Genomic DNA, 17,518 nt, shown 5'->3' with positions numbered 1-17,518 from the left:
TTAGGTCAAATTTGTCCTACAGTGGCTTAAAAATAAATAGTTTTTTATTTTGCTGGTTTTCTACTTTTACAGTTACAAATATTTTGGTTGTTCCTGTTACAGAGGTGGCAGCAGAGAGCACCGTTTCAGACTGGAGGGAATACATCACATCCTGCAGGACATACAGCAGCTGATAAGTACTGGAAGATTTGAGATTTTTAAATAGAAGTTATTTAGAAATCTGTGTAACTTTCTAACACCGGTAGATTACATAAAAAATTCTCCAGAATACCCCCTTTGCATGTTAATTCATAAAGGTTTGGTTTACACAAGCAGTGTCTGAAGCTGCAGAATGCAGCTGCCATTACCAGATGTCACTGTATTATTTGCACGGCTGACTGTTAACTGATTGCTTTGTTTATTGCATGACTCAGGGCTCACAGGGAATGGAAGAGTGTCCATTGCCTGCTAAAGGACTACTTCCAGGGCCTGGCCAGGGGACCAGAACCCCTGAGTGGGACTTTTATCTTTTTCTCCTAACCTCTGCTCCCCTAGCCATGTCCGACTAGAACATTGTGAGTTAGGGGCTGTGGAAAACACCGGGAATATATCCTATCCATGCTGGATAGCTGTTTTTCTACCGCTGAATGCTACACAAGATTTACTAAGGTACTATACATGTAAGTAGTTTAGCACAGTGCAAGGGCCAAGTCTCTACCGCAAACCTTCTAGGATCCCTATGGGGTACCCCCGATGGCTAGCTCTCCCACTAGGTGGGTCTGTAATCCCTCATCGTATTTAACTCTGTGCCCACAAGATAGCTTAGGCGGATGTTCATTCCCGTGGATCAGTCTTAGGGGCCTATTCCACAGAGCAATAATCGGCCGAATCGGCCCGATGATTAGAGAAAACGATCAGCCGATGATTGTGTCAATGGCTGATCGTTTATTTAGGCCCAAACCTAAAATCATCGGTCACCCACCGCGCATCGCTACGTGGAATAGGGGTGCGCGGCGGGCGACCAACAATTTGAGAAGCAGCATACATTACCTAGCAGGGCTTCTCCTCCGCTCCGTCTTCCTCCCTGGGTACCGCGGCACAGCATCAGCTTCGGTGCGGCCTGACTGAGCTGTCAGACCGCTTAGCCAATCACAGGCGGGTGTTTTTGATGCGCGGTGGGACCCGGGGAGAAAGACAGAGTGGAGGAGAAGCCCTGCTAGAGGTAATGTATGCTGCAAGGGCTGCAAGAACATCGGTAACGATGTCCCTGCAGCCCTCGCTAACAATTGTCGGGCCGTGGAATAGGCCCAGTAGACGAGCGCCGATCTAGCAGATCGGCGCTCGTTTACATTGTTGATCCAGCCCTGCTCGGCCCGTGGAACAGGACCCTTATCTTCTTTTGTCTGTCAGATATAAGCAGCATTTTCAATGATAAGTATTTTCATTCTGCAAGACATTTCCTATTAAGAATTTAGATAAAAAAAATAGTGTGGTACCGTGATAGGGTACATGCTCACTATGGAATGGCGACAGAAAACCCGTTGCAGATTCCGCAGCTCGCGGACTCTGGCGGCCACGCGCATTTATGCCTGTGCCATAGACTCCATTATGACATGTCATTTCTTTCGGCAGACAGCGGAATCGGCCCAACTATAGAATGGTGTCTGTGGCATGGGTGGAGAGTCTGTGAGCGGAAGTGAGCGAGTTTTCCATCGCCATTCCGTAGTGTGCATATACCCTTAGCCAGAAAAATCCATGTGGTGGTAAATACTTTCGATCAAAGTATTTTAGGAATGATATCCAAGTTAGTCAGACAAGACATTTTCATTTGTAAACTTGTCTGATGAAGGGATCCCAATTTTGAATCCCGAAAGCTCACAATTCTAACAATTTTTTTGTTGACCAATAAAGTTAATACTCCTTTTTTACTTTAAAGGGGTAGTGCGGCGGTAAAGAATTATTGACAGAATAACACACATTACAAAGTTATACAACTTTGTAATGTATGTTATGTCTGTGAATGGCCCCCTTTCCCGTGTCCCACCACCCCCACCCGTGTACCCGGAAGTGTGGTGCGCTATACATACCTGTCACGTGCCGACTCGTCTCGGATCTTCAGTCTGCGACGTCGTCTTCGGACGGCCGGGCCGAATCCCTCCGAGCGTCCTGAGTGCTGGCCGCCCTCTGCAGCGTCATCCGATGCTCAGCCGCGATTGGCTGAGCATAACTGTGCTCAGCCAATCGCGGCTGAGCACAGTTATGACGCGGCGGAGGGGGGACAGGCGGCAGCAACTCGGCCGTCCGAAGATGACGCTTGGCACAAGATGGCGGACGGCCCTCGACACGGATCAGGTAATGTATAATGCACCACACTTCCGGGTACACGGGTGGGGGTGGGGGGACACGGGGAACGGGGCCATTCACAGACATAACATACATTACAAAGTTGTATAACTTTGTAATGTGTGTTATTCTGTCAATAATTCTTTACCGCCGCACTACCCCTTTAACATTACCCAGTCGTCGCTGGAGCGGGGGTCCTTGTTTGAAAATGCTGCTTGGTTCCTGCCAGTTCTATGCACTGGAGGCGGGCCCGGTGTCGCCAGTGGAACGATATCCCCTCCGCTCTGTGGGCCGCTCCTGTTGAGTTAATGGAGGCGTGTCACAATGGGGGGTGCCCACCTCCAGTGCATAGAGCCAGGCCAATGCACGGGTAAAGATCAGAAAAAGGCGGGCACTTTCAAAAAAGGAGTGCACCATCAGGATCCCTGCATCTGCTCCGTCATGCCAACTCCAACCTGTAACTCCAATGTGTGCAAACATACCCTAAAGATTTGAGGGACCATTCAGAAAGATTTGATTTCCAAATCAAAGGTCAATCTAAAAGGTCTTACATTTTATGAGACCATGTCAACTGAGTTTTCTATGGTACCTCACGATTACAGGTAACGTTAATGTTTCGGACAATATGTAGTGTAATAGACAATATAAATAGAGATGAGTGAACCTCCAGCATGCTCGAGTCCATCCGAACCCAATCGTTCGGCATTTGATTAGCGGGGGCTGCTGAAGTTGGATAAAGCCCTAAGGCTATGTGGAAAACATGGATATAGTCATTGGCTGTATCCATGTTTTCCAGACAACCTTAGAGCTTTATCCAAGTTCAGTAGCCCCCGCTAATCAAATACCGAACGTTCGGGTTCAGATGGACTCGAACCCGGTTTGCTCATCTCTAAATATAAGATTCAGATTCCACCTTTCATTTTCTAAATACAGCGATACCTTGGTTTAAGAGTAACTTGGATTAAGAGTGTCTTGGTTTAAGAGCTCACAGTTTTTCAAAATTGTGACTTGGATTAAGAGCATTGCTTTGGTGTAAGAGCTCCCTGTACTGGGTGGGAGGGGTAGTGAAGTAGGGGCATGGTCTACACAGCGGGGTCTACAGCTCTGTAGAAGGAACGCTGCAATATGATTGTATCAGCTCACCATGCCTCAGTAATGGTTGTATTGCGGCTCTCCGGAATAAGAAGCACGAGAGACCTATACTGCGGGCCGTGTCCCGTGTAGATAATAGGAGAGGAAAGGATTTCGGTCTCCAGCTTCTTAAAAAGTACAAAATTTTATTGAAGCATCAACATCTAAAAATCCAAAATTAAAAACACGCCGACGCGTTGCGAGGTAGACACCTCTTAATCATGGCCATGATTAAGAGGTGTCTACCTCGCAACGCGTCGGCGTGTTTTTAATTTTGGATTTTTAGATGTTGATGCTTCAATAAAATTTTGTACTTTTTAAGAAGCTGGAGACCGAAATCCTTTCCTCTCCTATTATCTACAGCTCTGTACTCTGAACCAAGAAATCTCCCTCACCTTCCAAATCATAGCAGATCCACTTCAGGCTGGGGCTTACATCAGGGGACAGGACTGTGGAGGTAATCTCTTCATAGCTCCCCAGACAGAGAGTGCTGCTATATACTGTGCTCACTCTACACCCTGCTCAGTCCTTCATACTCCCTGTAGTCTCTGTCAGCCCTTGTGTTTCCCATCCACACCATAATGGGGATCTGTACCTCCATCCTGTATCCACAAACTGCTGCTGTGTTATCAGGTTTATGCCCTTACTATACATTATACTCCACATGCTGATTGATATACTGTACCTTATAATATCATATATTCAGCTGTTCTAAATGTTTGTTTCATCTGTTTTACCTGTTTTTCTAAATAAAAAAAAATCATTATTTTTGGGGTGTGGAACCAATTGTCTGCATTTCAGTGATTTCTTATAGAAAGTTTTGCTTTGGTTTAAGAGTAGATTTGGATTACAAGCGCGGTCCCGGAACGAATTATGCTCATAATCCAAGGCAACACTGTAGTCTGTGAGGAATGAAAGGTGGAATCTGATTGGTTGCTAGGGGCAACTGAGCCAGTTTCACTTTACACCATGTTTGATAAATCTCCCCCTATGTGTTTAAAGGAAACCTGTCACCGGGGACGTGGGCACAGAGCCGGCCCGACCCCCGGGTGCAGCCCCCGGATACTTACCCTTTCCGGCGAGTCCTGCTCCTGGAGCCGGTCCGGGGACAAAGATATCAGCGTCTAAAGCCCTGCGTGTGCGCACTGCTGAGATAAGTCCGACGCCCATAGAGAATGACAGCTCCATTCATTCTCTATGGGTGTCGGACTCTCCAGGAGAGGGACTCGTCAGAAAGGGTAAGTATCCGGGGTCGGCAACGGGGAGGTCAGGTAGGCTGTGTGCCCACGTCCCCGGTGACAGGTTCCCTTTCCCAATATCCAAGCAGGAATGAGTTATCTGGATACATTCTACAACCTATATAACATTGCAGCTGGGAGATTGGTCCTAGGACACTGCACAAAGCTCAGTCTCGCAGACGCAAGGCCCCAGCTATCTTATGAGCTTACACTTTACTTCTCCTCCACTGGCATCTCTTCTAAGAAATGAAGACACTGCAGTATCGGGGGGGAATCTGACTCACGGCTCCAGGACGGACTCCAGAGTAATCTGCACTTGTTAAGATATTACTTCCTATTACCAAATGAAGAATCTGCTCCATAGTTACACGTCACAATTTTATTACTATAAAAAGTATGTAAGCAAAGTCCGTAGTCCAGTTACAGATATCACGAAGCGAAATAACCGATAAATGTGGAAATTTTAATTTCTGTAAATTTTTCAGATCTGAACAATTCTGACATTTAATGTTCAATTTACTAAAATGGTTGAACCTTCTGGCAATTTTTGCCTTTATTTCTGTATGTGGTTTATCAATCCAACCTAAAACACAATGAGAAAGATCATCATTAGCAAGTAGCACAGGAGCGTGGACGTTCACACATACAGTGATACCAATTATATCTAATTTGTAATTTTTTGTTATTTGAAAAATAGCTAAAGGGGTTTTTTTTAGAATGTTTACCATGGGGAATTTTATTTACGTTTTTTAAAACTTTTTTTTAGTTCCCCAAGGAAACTTGGCTATGTGATTGCTTGTACAGTACACTGCAATACTAGTTTATTACAGCGCACTGTCAAATTAAAGGGGTGCTCCAGTGTAAATCTTTTTTTTTTCTTCTTCTTCAAATCAACTGGTTTCAGGAAGTTTTATAGATTTGAAATTTACTTCTATTTAAAAATCTCAAGTCTTTCAGTACTTATCAGCTGCTGTATGTCCTGCAGGAAGTGGTGTATTGTTTCCAGTCTGACAGTGCTCTCTGCTGCCACGCCTGTCTGAGAGAGGAACTGTCCAGAGCAGGAAAGAACAGGGGTTTTCTACTGCTCTAGACAGTTTCTGACATGGACAGAGGTGGCAGCAGAGAGCACTATGTCATACTGAAAAGAAAACACCACTTCGTGCAGGACACACAGCAGCTGATAAGTAGGGGAAGACTTGAACATTTTAAATAGTAAATTACAAATATACAAACCGGTTGATTTGAACAAAAAAGATTTTTGCTGGATAACCCCTTTAACAATCTCCTATTACAACTTACCAATGCAGCAAACTCAGAGTATTGTGTTAGGGAAGTGACATGATCAATTTCCTATTATTTAAAAGGATATTCCAATTTATAACATTTATACTCTGTCCACAAGATTGGGGATAAGTGGCATGTATGTGTTCAACTATCTCTGGTAGCTCCATAGACAATGAATAGAGCCTCAGCATACTTGTGAGACTCACTGCTCCATTCCAAGTGAGACTCAGGCTTCCATTTTTTGGGATCAGAGGGTAATCCAAGTGGGTGGACTCCCACAATCAGACCAATGCTTTACACCAGGGATGAGGAACCATTGGCCCTTCAGCTGTTGCAAAACTACAATTCCCATGCCTGGGCAGTCAAAGGTTTAGCTTTGGCTGTCAAGGCATGATGGGAATTGTAGTTTTGCAACAGCAGGAGGGCTGAAGGTTCTCCATCCCTGCTTTACACCCTTTAAAACCCTAAACACACTACTCAGTGAGCAAATTGAGGAAGAGCTGCTATTTGCTAGGGAACGCAATAATATCATTACATGAATTCCTAGTGTAGCGGGGGCTCCAAGGCATGCAGAAAGGATGCAGCCTGCATTTACTTTACATGTTTGTGTATAAAAATCACTAAAAACAGTAAAAAAGAATGTAAAAAGTAATAGATTGTTGATGTGTAAGAAGCCTTTTATACTGCCGAATGGGAGGCAGAAAAGGAGATCAGTTTATCTAACCAAGACCAGGGCTTCTGAAGCCCGTCAGTTCCAAACACGGCCACTGGAGGCAGCAGAGGGGCTGTGCTGCTGCTGCCAGTCAACAAAAACATTAAAAAAAAAATTTTAAAGTTATATTACAAAGTTAGGCTGGGTACACACTACATATTTGCAATTTGTTTTTTTCATTCGATTTAGCAAAAAACTGATGGAAAACCGGATGCAATTGTGTGCATCTGTTTTTCCATTGATTTCCATTATAAAAAAAGGGATCAAAACGCAGCTTTTTTTTTTTACGCACACAAAAACATACTTGACCTTATTTTTGTGTACGTAAAAAAAACAAAACGTTTTGATTCATCTGTTTTTTTATCCGTTTCATATCTAACAGATGAAAAAAAAATTATTTTTAAAAAACGTAGTAAGAACCCAGCCTTAGTTATTTAACTTTATGAAAGAAATGAACAAAAAAATTTTATTTTCTACAGAATACTTCTCTAACATAAAAATATTTCTCCTCAAGCTAAATAACTATAATAAATATATATTTTAAATAACACCCCCCCACACACACAAAAAAAATAAGAAAAAAAACCCAACAACGATAAAAAACAACTCACCTCTCATACCAAAATGTTCTTAGTGACCAACGAAAGCATGGAATTATCAGGCCTAGGCCAATAAAAACATATTCTAATATCAAGTACCCAAAGGCAAAATAGTAGAGATTCTGGTCACATTGGTCCGGGCCCTTCTGGTCATGATACAGACTGAACACCCAAACACTGCCTAAAATGGAGATAAAAAAAATAGATCCTTAAATAATGACATATTTTTGTGTTTCAATTACATTAGGCATACACAGCGAAGCGTAAAGATTCTGGGACCCCAAATTGCTAGAGTCCCATCTACCAGGTACCCCACCCCGGCAGAATTTTTGCCTTCTTGTTTTTTTTTCAGAGAACGTAAATGATGACACACAAACTTTTTTTTCCCACCACTCATGGTTAGTGGTTGGGTGAAGCCACTACTGTTTTTTTTCTCTTTTTAAATCATAATGACAACCAAAACCATCCAAATGACTGATCAAAAGTGTTGTGGATGAGGCTCTTTATTTTCTCAGATGGTAAAGCTGACCATTTTTCTTGGCAAAAAGCCTCCAGTTCCAGAAAATTCCTGACTGTCTTACATGAACTGTCCACTTGAGACCTCCCCAGAGTGGCTCAATGAGATTGAGGTCAGGAGACTGAGATGGCCACTCCAGAACCTTCACTTTGTTCTGCTGTAGCCAATGACAGCTTGATTTGGCTTTGTGTTTTGGATCATTCTCATGTTGGAACGTCCAAGTACATCCCATGCGCAGCCCCAGGGATGATGGGCGCAAATTTGCCTCCAGTATTTGCTGATAACCGGCTGCATTCATCTTTCCTTTAACTCTGACCTCATCTTTCCTTTAACTCTGACCAAGTTTCCTGAGCCTTTGTAGCTCACACATCCCCAAAATATCAGCACCTCTTCGCTTTACAGTAGGAATGGTGCTCTTTTCATTGTAGGCCTTGTTGACACCTCGCCAAGTGTAACATTTATGGTGGTGGCCAAAAAGTTTTGGTCTCATCCTTCCAAATGACCTTGTTCCAGAAGTTTTGAGGCTTGTCTCTGTGCTGTTTGGCATATTGTAGGCGAGATACTTTGTGGCAGCGATGGCTTTCTTCTGGCGACTCGACCATGCAGCCTATTTTTCTGTCCGAAAGTTTTGTTGTTCTACCTGACTGTGGTTTTTACACAGCCCCTGATTTGGAACGCTGCTGACTGGCATTATCAATCCCTTGGATATCAGAACAAAGTGAAGGTTCTGGAGTGGGTATATGAGTCTCCTGACCTCAATCTCATTGAGCCACTCCAGGTAGATCTCAGGCATGCAGTTCATACAAGACACTCCAGGAATGGGCAAAAAGAATGGGCAGCTTTACTATCTGAGAAAATAAAGAGCCTCATCCACAACTACCACAAAAGACTTTAAGCTGTCATTGATGTTAGAGGGGGCAACACATGATATTAAGGACTGGGGTATGTAAACTTTTGATCAAGGTCATTTGGATGTTTTTGGTTGTCATTCTGATTTAAAAAGATAAAACACGGTAGTTTGATAATAAATGTTTTTAAATCAACTGGTGTCAGAAAGTTGTACAGATTTGTAAATTTATTTCTATTGAAAAATTCAACTCTTCCAGTAATTATTAGCCGCCGTATGCCCTGCAGGAAGTGGAGTTCCCCTTCCATTTTGACACAGTGCTCTCTGCTGCTATCTCTGTCCGAGATGGGAACTGTCCAGAGCAGCAGCAAACAAATCCTCATAGAAAACCTCTCCTGCTCTGGACAGTTCCTGTCATGACTTTTATATTGGGAGGCCATGTCTGGTTCCATTGTAATCTTCCACTATTGGTTAATATGCAAATTCTCATAAATACCTACCTATTATAAACCAAACAAAGCTGAACATTCCAATCATGCCTTTTAGAATTTCGGTGCATATGTCAAAACCGCATTTTAGACAAAACAAAAATCCAATCACCAAGTGTGTGACTCCAGTGACCATAAGAAATATGGGTATGCGTGGCTGGACTGGACAATCATCTTTATAGATGGCTCCTGTAGATAGGTAAAGAAACAGGTTAGTTTTCATTTAATTATTAAAACAAAACTGATCTTGAGCCTGGCTATTATATAGGCCCCAGCCTGACCACAGGTCTCATCACCGGACTGACACCTGTCAGGTCAAGCTTTGTGTCCATAATATGGAGCTGTTGAACCTGAATTGAGACAAGCAGTGGCGTAGCTATAGAGGTCTCAGGGGTCACACCTGTGACCTGGCCCGTAATCAAGGGGGGCCGCACAGCCCCCATCACCTTATTGAGTGCAGCTGTAACTGTACCGATGGTTCTCACAGACCCAGCAATTCCGTTAGCAGATTGTAACACACACTGCATAAAGTGTATGCTGGATTAGCCCATAGTGTGCCTCCCTGTGCTGAACATAGTCCATAGTGTGCCCCCGTGCTGTACATAGCCCATAGTGTGCTCCCTGTGCTGTACGTAGCCCATAGTGTGCCCCCGTGCTGTACATAGCCCATAGTGTGCTCCCTGTGCTGTACGTAGCCCATAGTGTGCCTCCCTGTGCTGTACATAGCCCATAGTGTGCACCCTGTGCTGTACATAGCCCATAGTGTGCTCCCTGTGCTGTACATAGTCCATAGTGTGTCCCCTGTGCTGTACGTAGCCCATAGTGTGCCTCCCTGTGCTGTACATATCCCATAGTGTGCCTCCCTGTGCTGTACATATCCCATAGTGTGCCCCCTGTGCTGTACATAGCCCATAGTGTGCCTCCCTGTGCTGTACATAGCCCATAGTGTGCCTCCCTGTGCTGTACATATCCTATAGTGTGCCCCCCTGTGCTGTACATAGCCCAAAGTGTGCCTCCCTGTGCTGTACATAGCCCATAGTGTGCCTCCCTGTGCTGTCCATAGCCCATAGTGTGCCTCCCTTGTCTTGTGCATCATTCATATTTTGCTCCAGGGCCCATGAGCCTCTAGCTATGCCCCTGATGCACAAAGTTCTGCTGCACACAGGGCATGTCAGTCCCGTTTACTTTCGTGAAATGAACTTGCAAATGGACATTGTCTTTAAAGGGTTTGTCCAGTGAAAATCTTTTTCTTTCAAATCAACTGGTTTTAGAAAGTTATTTAGATTTGTAATTTACTTCTATTTAAAAATCTCAAGTCTTCCAGTACCTATCAGCTGCTGTATGTCCTGCAGGAAGTGGTGTATTCTTTCCAGTCTGACACAGTGCTCTCTGCTGACATCTCTAACTGTCCAGAGCAGGAAGGGTTTTCTATGGGGATTTGCTGCTGCTCTAGACAGTTCCTGTCTCGGACATAGGTGGCAGCAGAGAGCACTGTGTCAGCCTGGAAAGAATACACCACTTCCTGCAGGACATGCAGCAGCTGATAAGTACTGGAAGACTGGAGATTTTTAAATATAAGTAAATTATAAATCTAAATAACTTTTTGAAACCAGTTGATTTAAAAAATAAAAAAAAATTACTAGATAAACCCTTTAATGGAAATCTGGAACATGGAAATGTGGGGAGAGGTGCCTTTTCACAATTCTTCTCAAAAAGTAAAAAAAAAAAAAAAAAAGACTGGGAGTTGAATACTTAACATCTTGGATAGGTTTACATTGCGCACATTATTAACCAGTAGTAAGAATGTACAGATTGTCAACATAAAGGCTGCTTAAAGGGGTACTCTGGGATAAGGAAATAGTTTTAAGTAATAAAAAAAAATCCAAAGACATATAACTTACTAATATAGAGTTATCACTAATAATACTGGCTTCAGCGGTTTTTACTTGATTTACCCCTAGCAGGAAATGAAGAAAGATAGAACTACATAATGTGGTGTTGTCTCCAGCTTCCTAGCTCCTCCCTCTTTCTGGAGACTACACACCATCTATGCTACCTCAGGAGGATTGGCTGGAACTAACCTCTATGCTCAAGCCCCTCCCCCAGAGTGATGTCATCAGGGTACATAGAAAACGCTTACGAGGGCCTACCTGCTTATGTTTTTTAACTGAGTATAGGTTGCATCACAGAAAAGTAGTGAATTTGTGACGCCATCTTTCTCCTTGTGTCTTGAAATCGGTGTATGGAATTAGGGCTCATCCAGGCTTAGAAAAACATGGCCTCTTTCTTTCAGAAACAGCACTTCTCCTCAGTTTGGATGTAGTATTGCAGTTCAGTTCCATTGAAGTGAATGACGCTGAATTGTAATACCACCCACAACCTGAGGACAGGGGTGGCGCTGTTTATGCAAGAAATAAACAGTTTTTGCTAATCCTGGATAACCTCTTTAACTGGCACAGATTTCCCTCTGATCTGCATTGCTGAAGCAGGGGAGGGGTTTTTCGGCAATTGCACAGTATGGCCTTCTCATGACGCTAGACCTGGGTATGAATTAGGGCAAGTCTAAAATGTAATGACATATTTAATATCACTTACCCATTGCAATCAAAGCTGCGCTTAATCCAATCCAGATGATATACGAAATTATTTGTAAACCTAGAGATCAAAAAGATTTAAATCATTATATTTTGTATAAAACCTTAGGTTATGTTCCCACAGCTATTTTGTGTAATAATATAGTTCCACAGCCACACAAAATATTTTGTTGCATGACTTGGATGTGCCGGCCTCTCTGCTTCCTTAAATAAATAATATTGCCCTCCATGTACCCAGAAACAAATAATAATGGTCACTCAATTTCCTGAATATATAATATTTCCTAATAATATATCACTTTGCCCCCTGAAATAAATAATAACAGTCTGCCTCCTGAAATAAATAATGACAGCAACTCTGCCTCCTGAAATAAATAATGATAGCAACTCTGCCTCCTGAAATAAATAATGACAGCAACTCTGCCTCCTGAAATAAATAATAATTCTCACTATGCCTCCTGAAATGAATAATAATTCTCACTATGTCTCCTGAAATAAATAATATCCTCTCTACCAAATAAATAATTAGGAGAGAACCTGCTAGATCCCACTACCCTTATGCTTTATTGCTCTAATTTCAACACATACTGAGAGAGTTAAAAAGAATACACACTTACATAGGTTATTAGAACTGGAGGAGTCCATTTTTCCAGTCTGCAAAACATATATTTACATGAAAGATGGATGGATAAATCTATTTTTTGAACCGATAGATAGATAGATAGATAAATAGAAGATAGATAGATAGATAGATAGGAGATGGATGGATAGATAGATAGATAGATAGATAATAGATAGATAGATAGATAGATAGATAGATAGATAGATAGATAGATAGGAGATATATAGATAGATAATAGATAGGAGATAGATAGATAGATAGATAGATAGAAGATAGATAGATAGGAGATAGATAGATAGATAGATAGATAGATAGATAGATAGATAGATAGATAGGAGATAGATAGGAGATAGATAGGAGATAGATAGATAGATAGATAGATAGATAGATAGATAGATAGATAGATAGGAGATAGATAGGAGATAGATAGATAGGAGATAGATAGGAGATAGATAGATAGATAGATAGATAGATAGATAGATAGATAGATAGGAGATAGATAGATAGGAGATAGATAGATAGATAGATAGATAGATAGATAGATAGATAGATAGATAGATAGGAGATAGATAGATAGATAGATAATAGAGAGATAGGAGATAGATAGAGCGAGAGAGATAGATAGGTGATAGAAGATAGATAGATGTGAAGGTGCTCAGTGTTTTCAGAAGGTGGCCTTCACAATCACAGGATGGTTGGACACAGCATTGCCTCCAGCTATATGGGTTCGGCTCCAGTATTTTCAGAGACTGAAGTTGCAGAGGAACTTGCCCGTTTAAAGCTGAATAAGTCGATGGGTCCAGATGGCGTCCATCCCAGGAACTGGGATCTGTGATTGCTGCCCCCCTGACAGATCTGTATAACCAATTCCTGCTAACAGGAGATGTCCCCGATGATTGGAGAATGGCCAATGTTATACCAATCCACAAGAAGAGGAGTAGAGAAGAGCCCAGTAACTACAGGCCAGTGAGCCTGACATCTGTAGTAGTGAAAATGATGGAAACTCTTCTAAAAAAGAAGATAATGGATCACCTAAGAATCAACAATTTGATGGATCCAAACCAGCATGGCTTTACTGAGGGCCGATCATGTCAGACTAATCTCATTGATTTCTTTGATTATGCCACAAAAGTGCTGGATGAAGGTGGTGCTGTGGATATCGCCTATCTGGACTTCAGCAAAGCTTTTGATACAGTTCCCCATAAAGATCTGATAGAGAAGTTGGAGAAAATTGGACTTAAAGGGGTAGTTCACCAAAAAATTTTTCTTTCAAATCAACTGCTGCCATAAAGTGCCAGAGATTTGTAATTTACTTCTATTAAAAAATCTCAAGCCTTCCAGTACTTATCAGCTGCTGTATACCCAACAGGAAGTTGTATTATTTCCAGTCTGGAGAGCAGGAGAGGTTTTCTATGGGGATTTGCTCCTGCTTTGGACAGTTCCTGACATAGACAGAGGAGGCAACAGAGAGCACTGGGTCAGACAGGAAAGAAAACACAGCAGACACACATCAGCTGATAAGTACTGGAAGACTTAAGATTTTTTAATAGAAGTGAATTACAAATCTCTGGCACTTTATGGCACCAGTTGATTTGAAAGAAAAAACATTTTTGTGGACTACCCCTTTAATCCCTGGATAGTTCAGTGGATTTGTGGTTGGCTGAAGGATAGATATCAGAGGGTTGTTGTTAATGGTGTATATTCCGAGCAGAGACTGGTTACATGTGGTGTACCTCAAGGGTCTGTTCTGGGTCCTATTCTTTTTAATATGTTTGTAAGTGACATAGGAGAAGGGTTGGTAGGTAAAGTTTGTCTGTTTGCTGATGACACAAAAGTGCAACAGGTCTGATGTTCCTGGAGGTGTCAGTAATATGGAAAACGATTTAGCTTTGCTAGATAAGTGGTCCAAACATTGGAAATTGAAGTTCAATGTTTCCAAATGTAAAATAATGCACTTGGGGAGAAGGAATCCTCTATCCAAGTATCACATTGGCAGTTTTGTGTTGGAAAAGACTTTAGAAGAGAAGGATTTAGGAGCAGTGATTTCTGACAGCCTTAAAATGAGTCACCAGTGCAACCGGGCGGTGGGGAAAGCAAATCGCATGCTGAGCTGTATAACCAGTAGGAAGAGGGAGATTGTGATCCCGCTCTATAGAGCTCTGGTGAGGCCACATCTGGAATACTGTGTCCAGTTCTGGAGACCTCACCTGAAAAAGGACATTGATAAAATAGAGCGGGTCCAAAGACGGGCTACAAAAATGGTGGAGGGTGTGAGGCATAAACCATATCAGGAAAGACTGAAGGATTTGAATCTGTATAGTCTGGAGGAAAGAAGGGAAAGGGGGGACATGATAGAAGCCTTTAAGTATGTTAAAGGACTAAATAAGGTTCAGGAGGGAAGTGTTTTTAGTAAAAAACTGAGCTCAAGAACCAGAGGACACAGTGAGAGGTTAGTTGCGGGAAAGATCAGAAGCAATGTGAGAAAATATTATTTTACTGAAAGAGTAGTAGATACCTGGAACAAACTTCCAGCAGAGGTGGTTGGTAAATCTACAATAACAGAATTTAAACACGTCTGGGATAAACATATATCTATCCTAAGATAATAAGAAAGAAAATACTGAAAGGGCAGACTAGATGGACCCAGTTGTCTTTTTCTGCCGACAATCTTCTATGTAGATAGATAGATAGATAGATAGATAGATACAGTTCAGAAAAATACTCCACGGCAACTCTAATGCGTGTCAAATGTGATTCAAATTTATTCCATCGTGTGGTGTATCAAAGCAATAGTGCAGCACAGCAAATCAATATGCGACGTTTCGACAGTCTCTCACTGTCATTTTCAAGCACAGTGAGAGACTGTCGAAATGTCGCATATTGATTTGCTGTGCTGCACTATTGCTTTGATACACCACAAGATGGAATAAATTTGAATCACGTTTGACACGCATTGGAGTTGCTGTGGAGTATTTTTCTGAACTGTATTTGTTTGGTCCGTGGTCGGGACCTATCTACGGGCACCCACACTATTGAAAGTAGTGCCGCTTTGAGATTGAGTGAAGATAGATAGATAGATAGATAGATAGATAGATAGATAGATAGAGTCTTAATTTAATATACATATTTTTTACTATATAGCACAAAACAGGCAGATACATATAAGTATACATACATAAGATACATATAAGCATACATACTTAACATACATATAAGAATACATACATAACACACATAATAGCATGCATACGTAACATACATATAAGCATACATACATAGCAGGGGCGTAGCTAGGATTCATGGGGCCCCATAGCAAAAACTGTATGGGGCCCCATGAATCCTGTATGCTCCCCTACCCCCCCCCCATGCCAAACACAGACAATGACGCACATATACACACACAGAGGCACCATTAACATATATACAGATACGCCACTGACATACACACATATATACGCTGTAATGTGATTACACTAGTGCTGATGAATACACCATGAATAGACTGTATACAGGGAAATCATCTCAGTGTAATAAGAAATACTCAACCAGAAATAAAAGAAAATGCAGCAGATATTAATGGTGGGTTCTTTTATTATAGCCCAGCATTAATAGAAGCTGCTGCAGAACATCTTTGGGAGCAATTCTGTCAATCACTTGAGACACTACTGACATACACAAACACATACACACACATATACACCAGTGCTACAGACATTGCTGACATACACACACATATAGCCACAGATACATACATATACTGACATATACATATACCCACAGATACATATATACACTCACTGACATATACATATACCCACAGATACATATATACACTCACTGACACATATACACAGCACTTACAGCTCCCAGGCTTCCCCCCTCCTCCTCCTGTAGTCCGGGCTGATCTTCACATAGGTATTGAGGACCTTTGGGTCATGTGACCCAAAGGTCCTTCATCCCTCTCCTGTGCCGTCTGGCAGGTCCTGCTCCTCTGTTCAGCCCCCTCACCCGGCACTACAGTGAGGGGGCTGAACAGTGCAGTGGGGGTCCCTCTTCCACTGGACCCCTGGAGGTACAATGGTCCGATGTCAGTACCTACCATGAAGGCAGGGCAGGCTTCCTCGGGCCCCCTTCCTGCAGGGGCCCCATAGCAGTCGCCTTCCCTGCCTTCATTGTAGCTACGCCATTGATACATAGGATACATATAAGCATACATACATAACATACATATAAGCATACACATATAACATACATATAAGCATACATACATAGGATACATATAAGCATACATACATACCACGTATCATCAACAGACTACAACGGGACTGACAAGGTTACTAACATATTCCTCAACTTTGTATAAGAGAAAATTTTGTCAAATGGGAAGTGAAACTAGAGAAGCTGAGAACTCCAAAATGTTACAAGTTACATTGCCTCATGAAAGTGTCCCCCCCTCCCCCTTTGTGTTTTCCCTGCATTGTTGCATTACAGACTGTTACAGTTAAATGGAAAATATACCTTGCTTAACCCCTTAGTGATTGCCCATGAGTGTTGCTATGGTGACTAAGGGGCTCAGGGCCTAAAAAAGGCGGCAGCCTAGCAGCCCAGCATGGGTCTCCAATCCTGCTAATATAACTAGTTGCATGTGTTGGTCAAACTAAGGGGATCTGCTGATATTCCCCTATAGTACTGGGGATGCTGAGGAGGAAGGGATGTGTCTTGCCTCGGGGCTGGTCCAGCGCTGTTAGTCGTGGTAAACTCCGCTCCGGAGCACTGCCCCATCATCCGGCCAGCCCCTTCTAATGATAATCAATGAAAGAGGGTGGTCCGGAAGATGCGACAGTGCTCCTAACATGTAAGACCGGTGCAGAGGAGGAAGGAAGGTAAGACACATACCTTCCTCCTCAGCATCCCCGGTGCTATAGGGGGCAATCAGCGGGTTAGATTCGTCTAGCGATATAGCGAACAAAAAAATGCATATTTTTCATTCTCCTCCCCAAAAATTCCTCCCGGGCAAAATGTATTTTTTTATATGTTATTAATTATGGAAAGTTAGACAAATTTCTAATATACACTAATTATGGGAAATGCACATAAAGTGCTATTTCCCTCAATTTAGTAGATCAGGCAGACTTCAATTTTCCTAAAAAAAAAATTGACGTCA

The 17,518-nt window shown here is 42.3% G+C and overlaps 1 protein-coding gene across 2 annotated transcripts; it reads right to left on the bottom strand.

Annotated features, from left to right (window-relative positions):
* Positions 1–5,055: 5,055 nt before the first annotated feature.
* LOC138789487 (transmembrane protein 272-like) lies at positions 5,056–16,699 on the bottom strand. Of its 2 annotated transcripts, none has more exons than XM_069968149.1 (6): positions 16,652–16,699; positions 12,350–12,386; positions 11,734–11,793; positions 9,151–9,327; positions 7,299–7,467; positions 5,056–5,274 (listed from the first exon to the last, which is right to left on the bottom strand). In XM_069968149.1, the coding sequence occupies exons 2-6, from the start codon at positions 12,375–12,377 to the stop codon at positions 5,265–5,267; spliced, it is 444 nt and encodes a 147-aa protein (XP_069824250.1). In that variant the 5' UTR covers positions 12,378–12,386; positions 16,652–16,699; the 3' UTR covers positions 5,056–5,264. The 2 variants fall into 2 exon arrangements, with proteins under 2 accessions (XP_069824250.1, XP_069824251.1); XM_069968150.1 differs by lacking the exon at positions 16,652–16,699 and adding an exon at positions 14,870–14,900.
* Positions 16,700–17,518: the final 819 nt, after the last annotated feature.

The sequence above is a fragment of the Dendropsophus ebraccatus genome, chromosome 4, assembly GCF_027789765.1.
Source record: "Dendropsophus ebraccatus isolate aDenEbr1 chromosome 4, aDenEbr1.pat, whole genome shotgun sequence".
Taxonomy (NCBI): Eukaryota; Metazoa; Chordata; class Amphibia; order Anura; family Hylidae; genus Dendropsophus; species Dendropsophus ebraccatus.
Note: the sequence above shows the minus strand (reverse complement) of the source record. Positions and strands in the feature narration are given on the sequence as shown.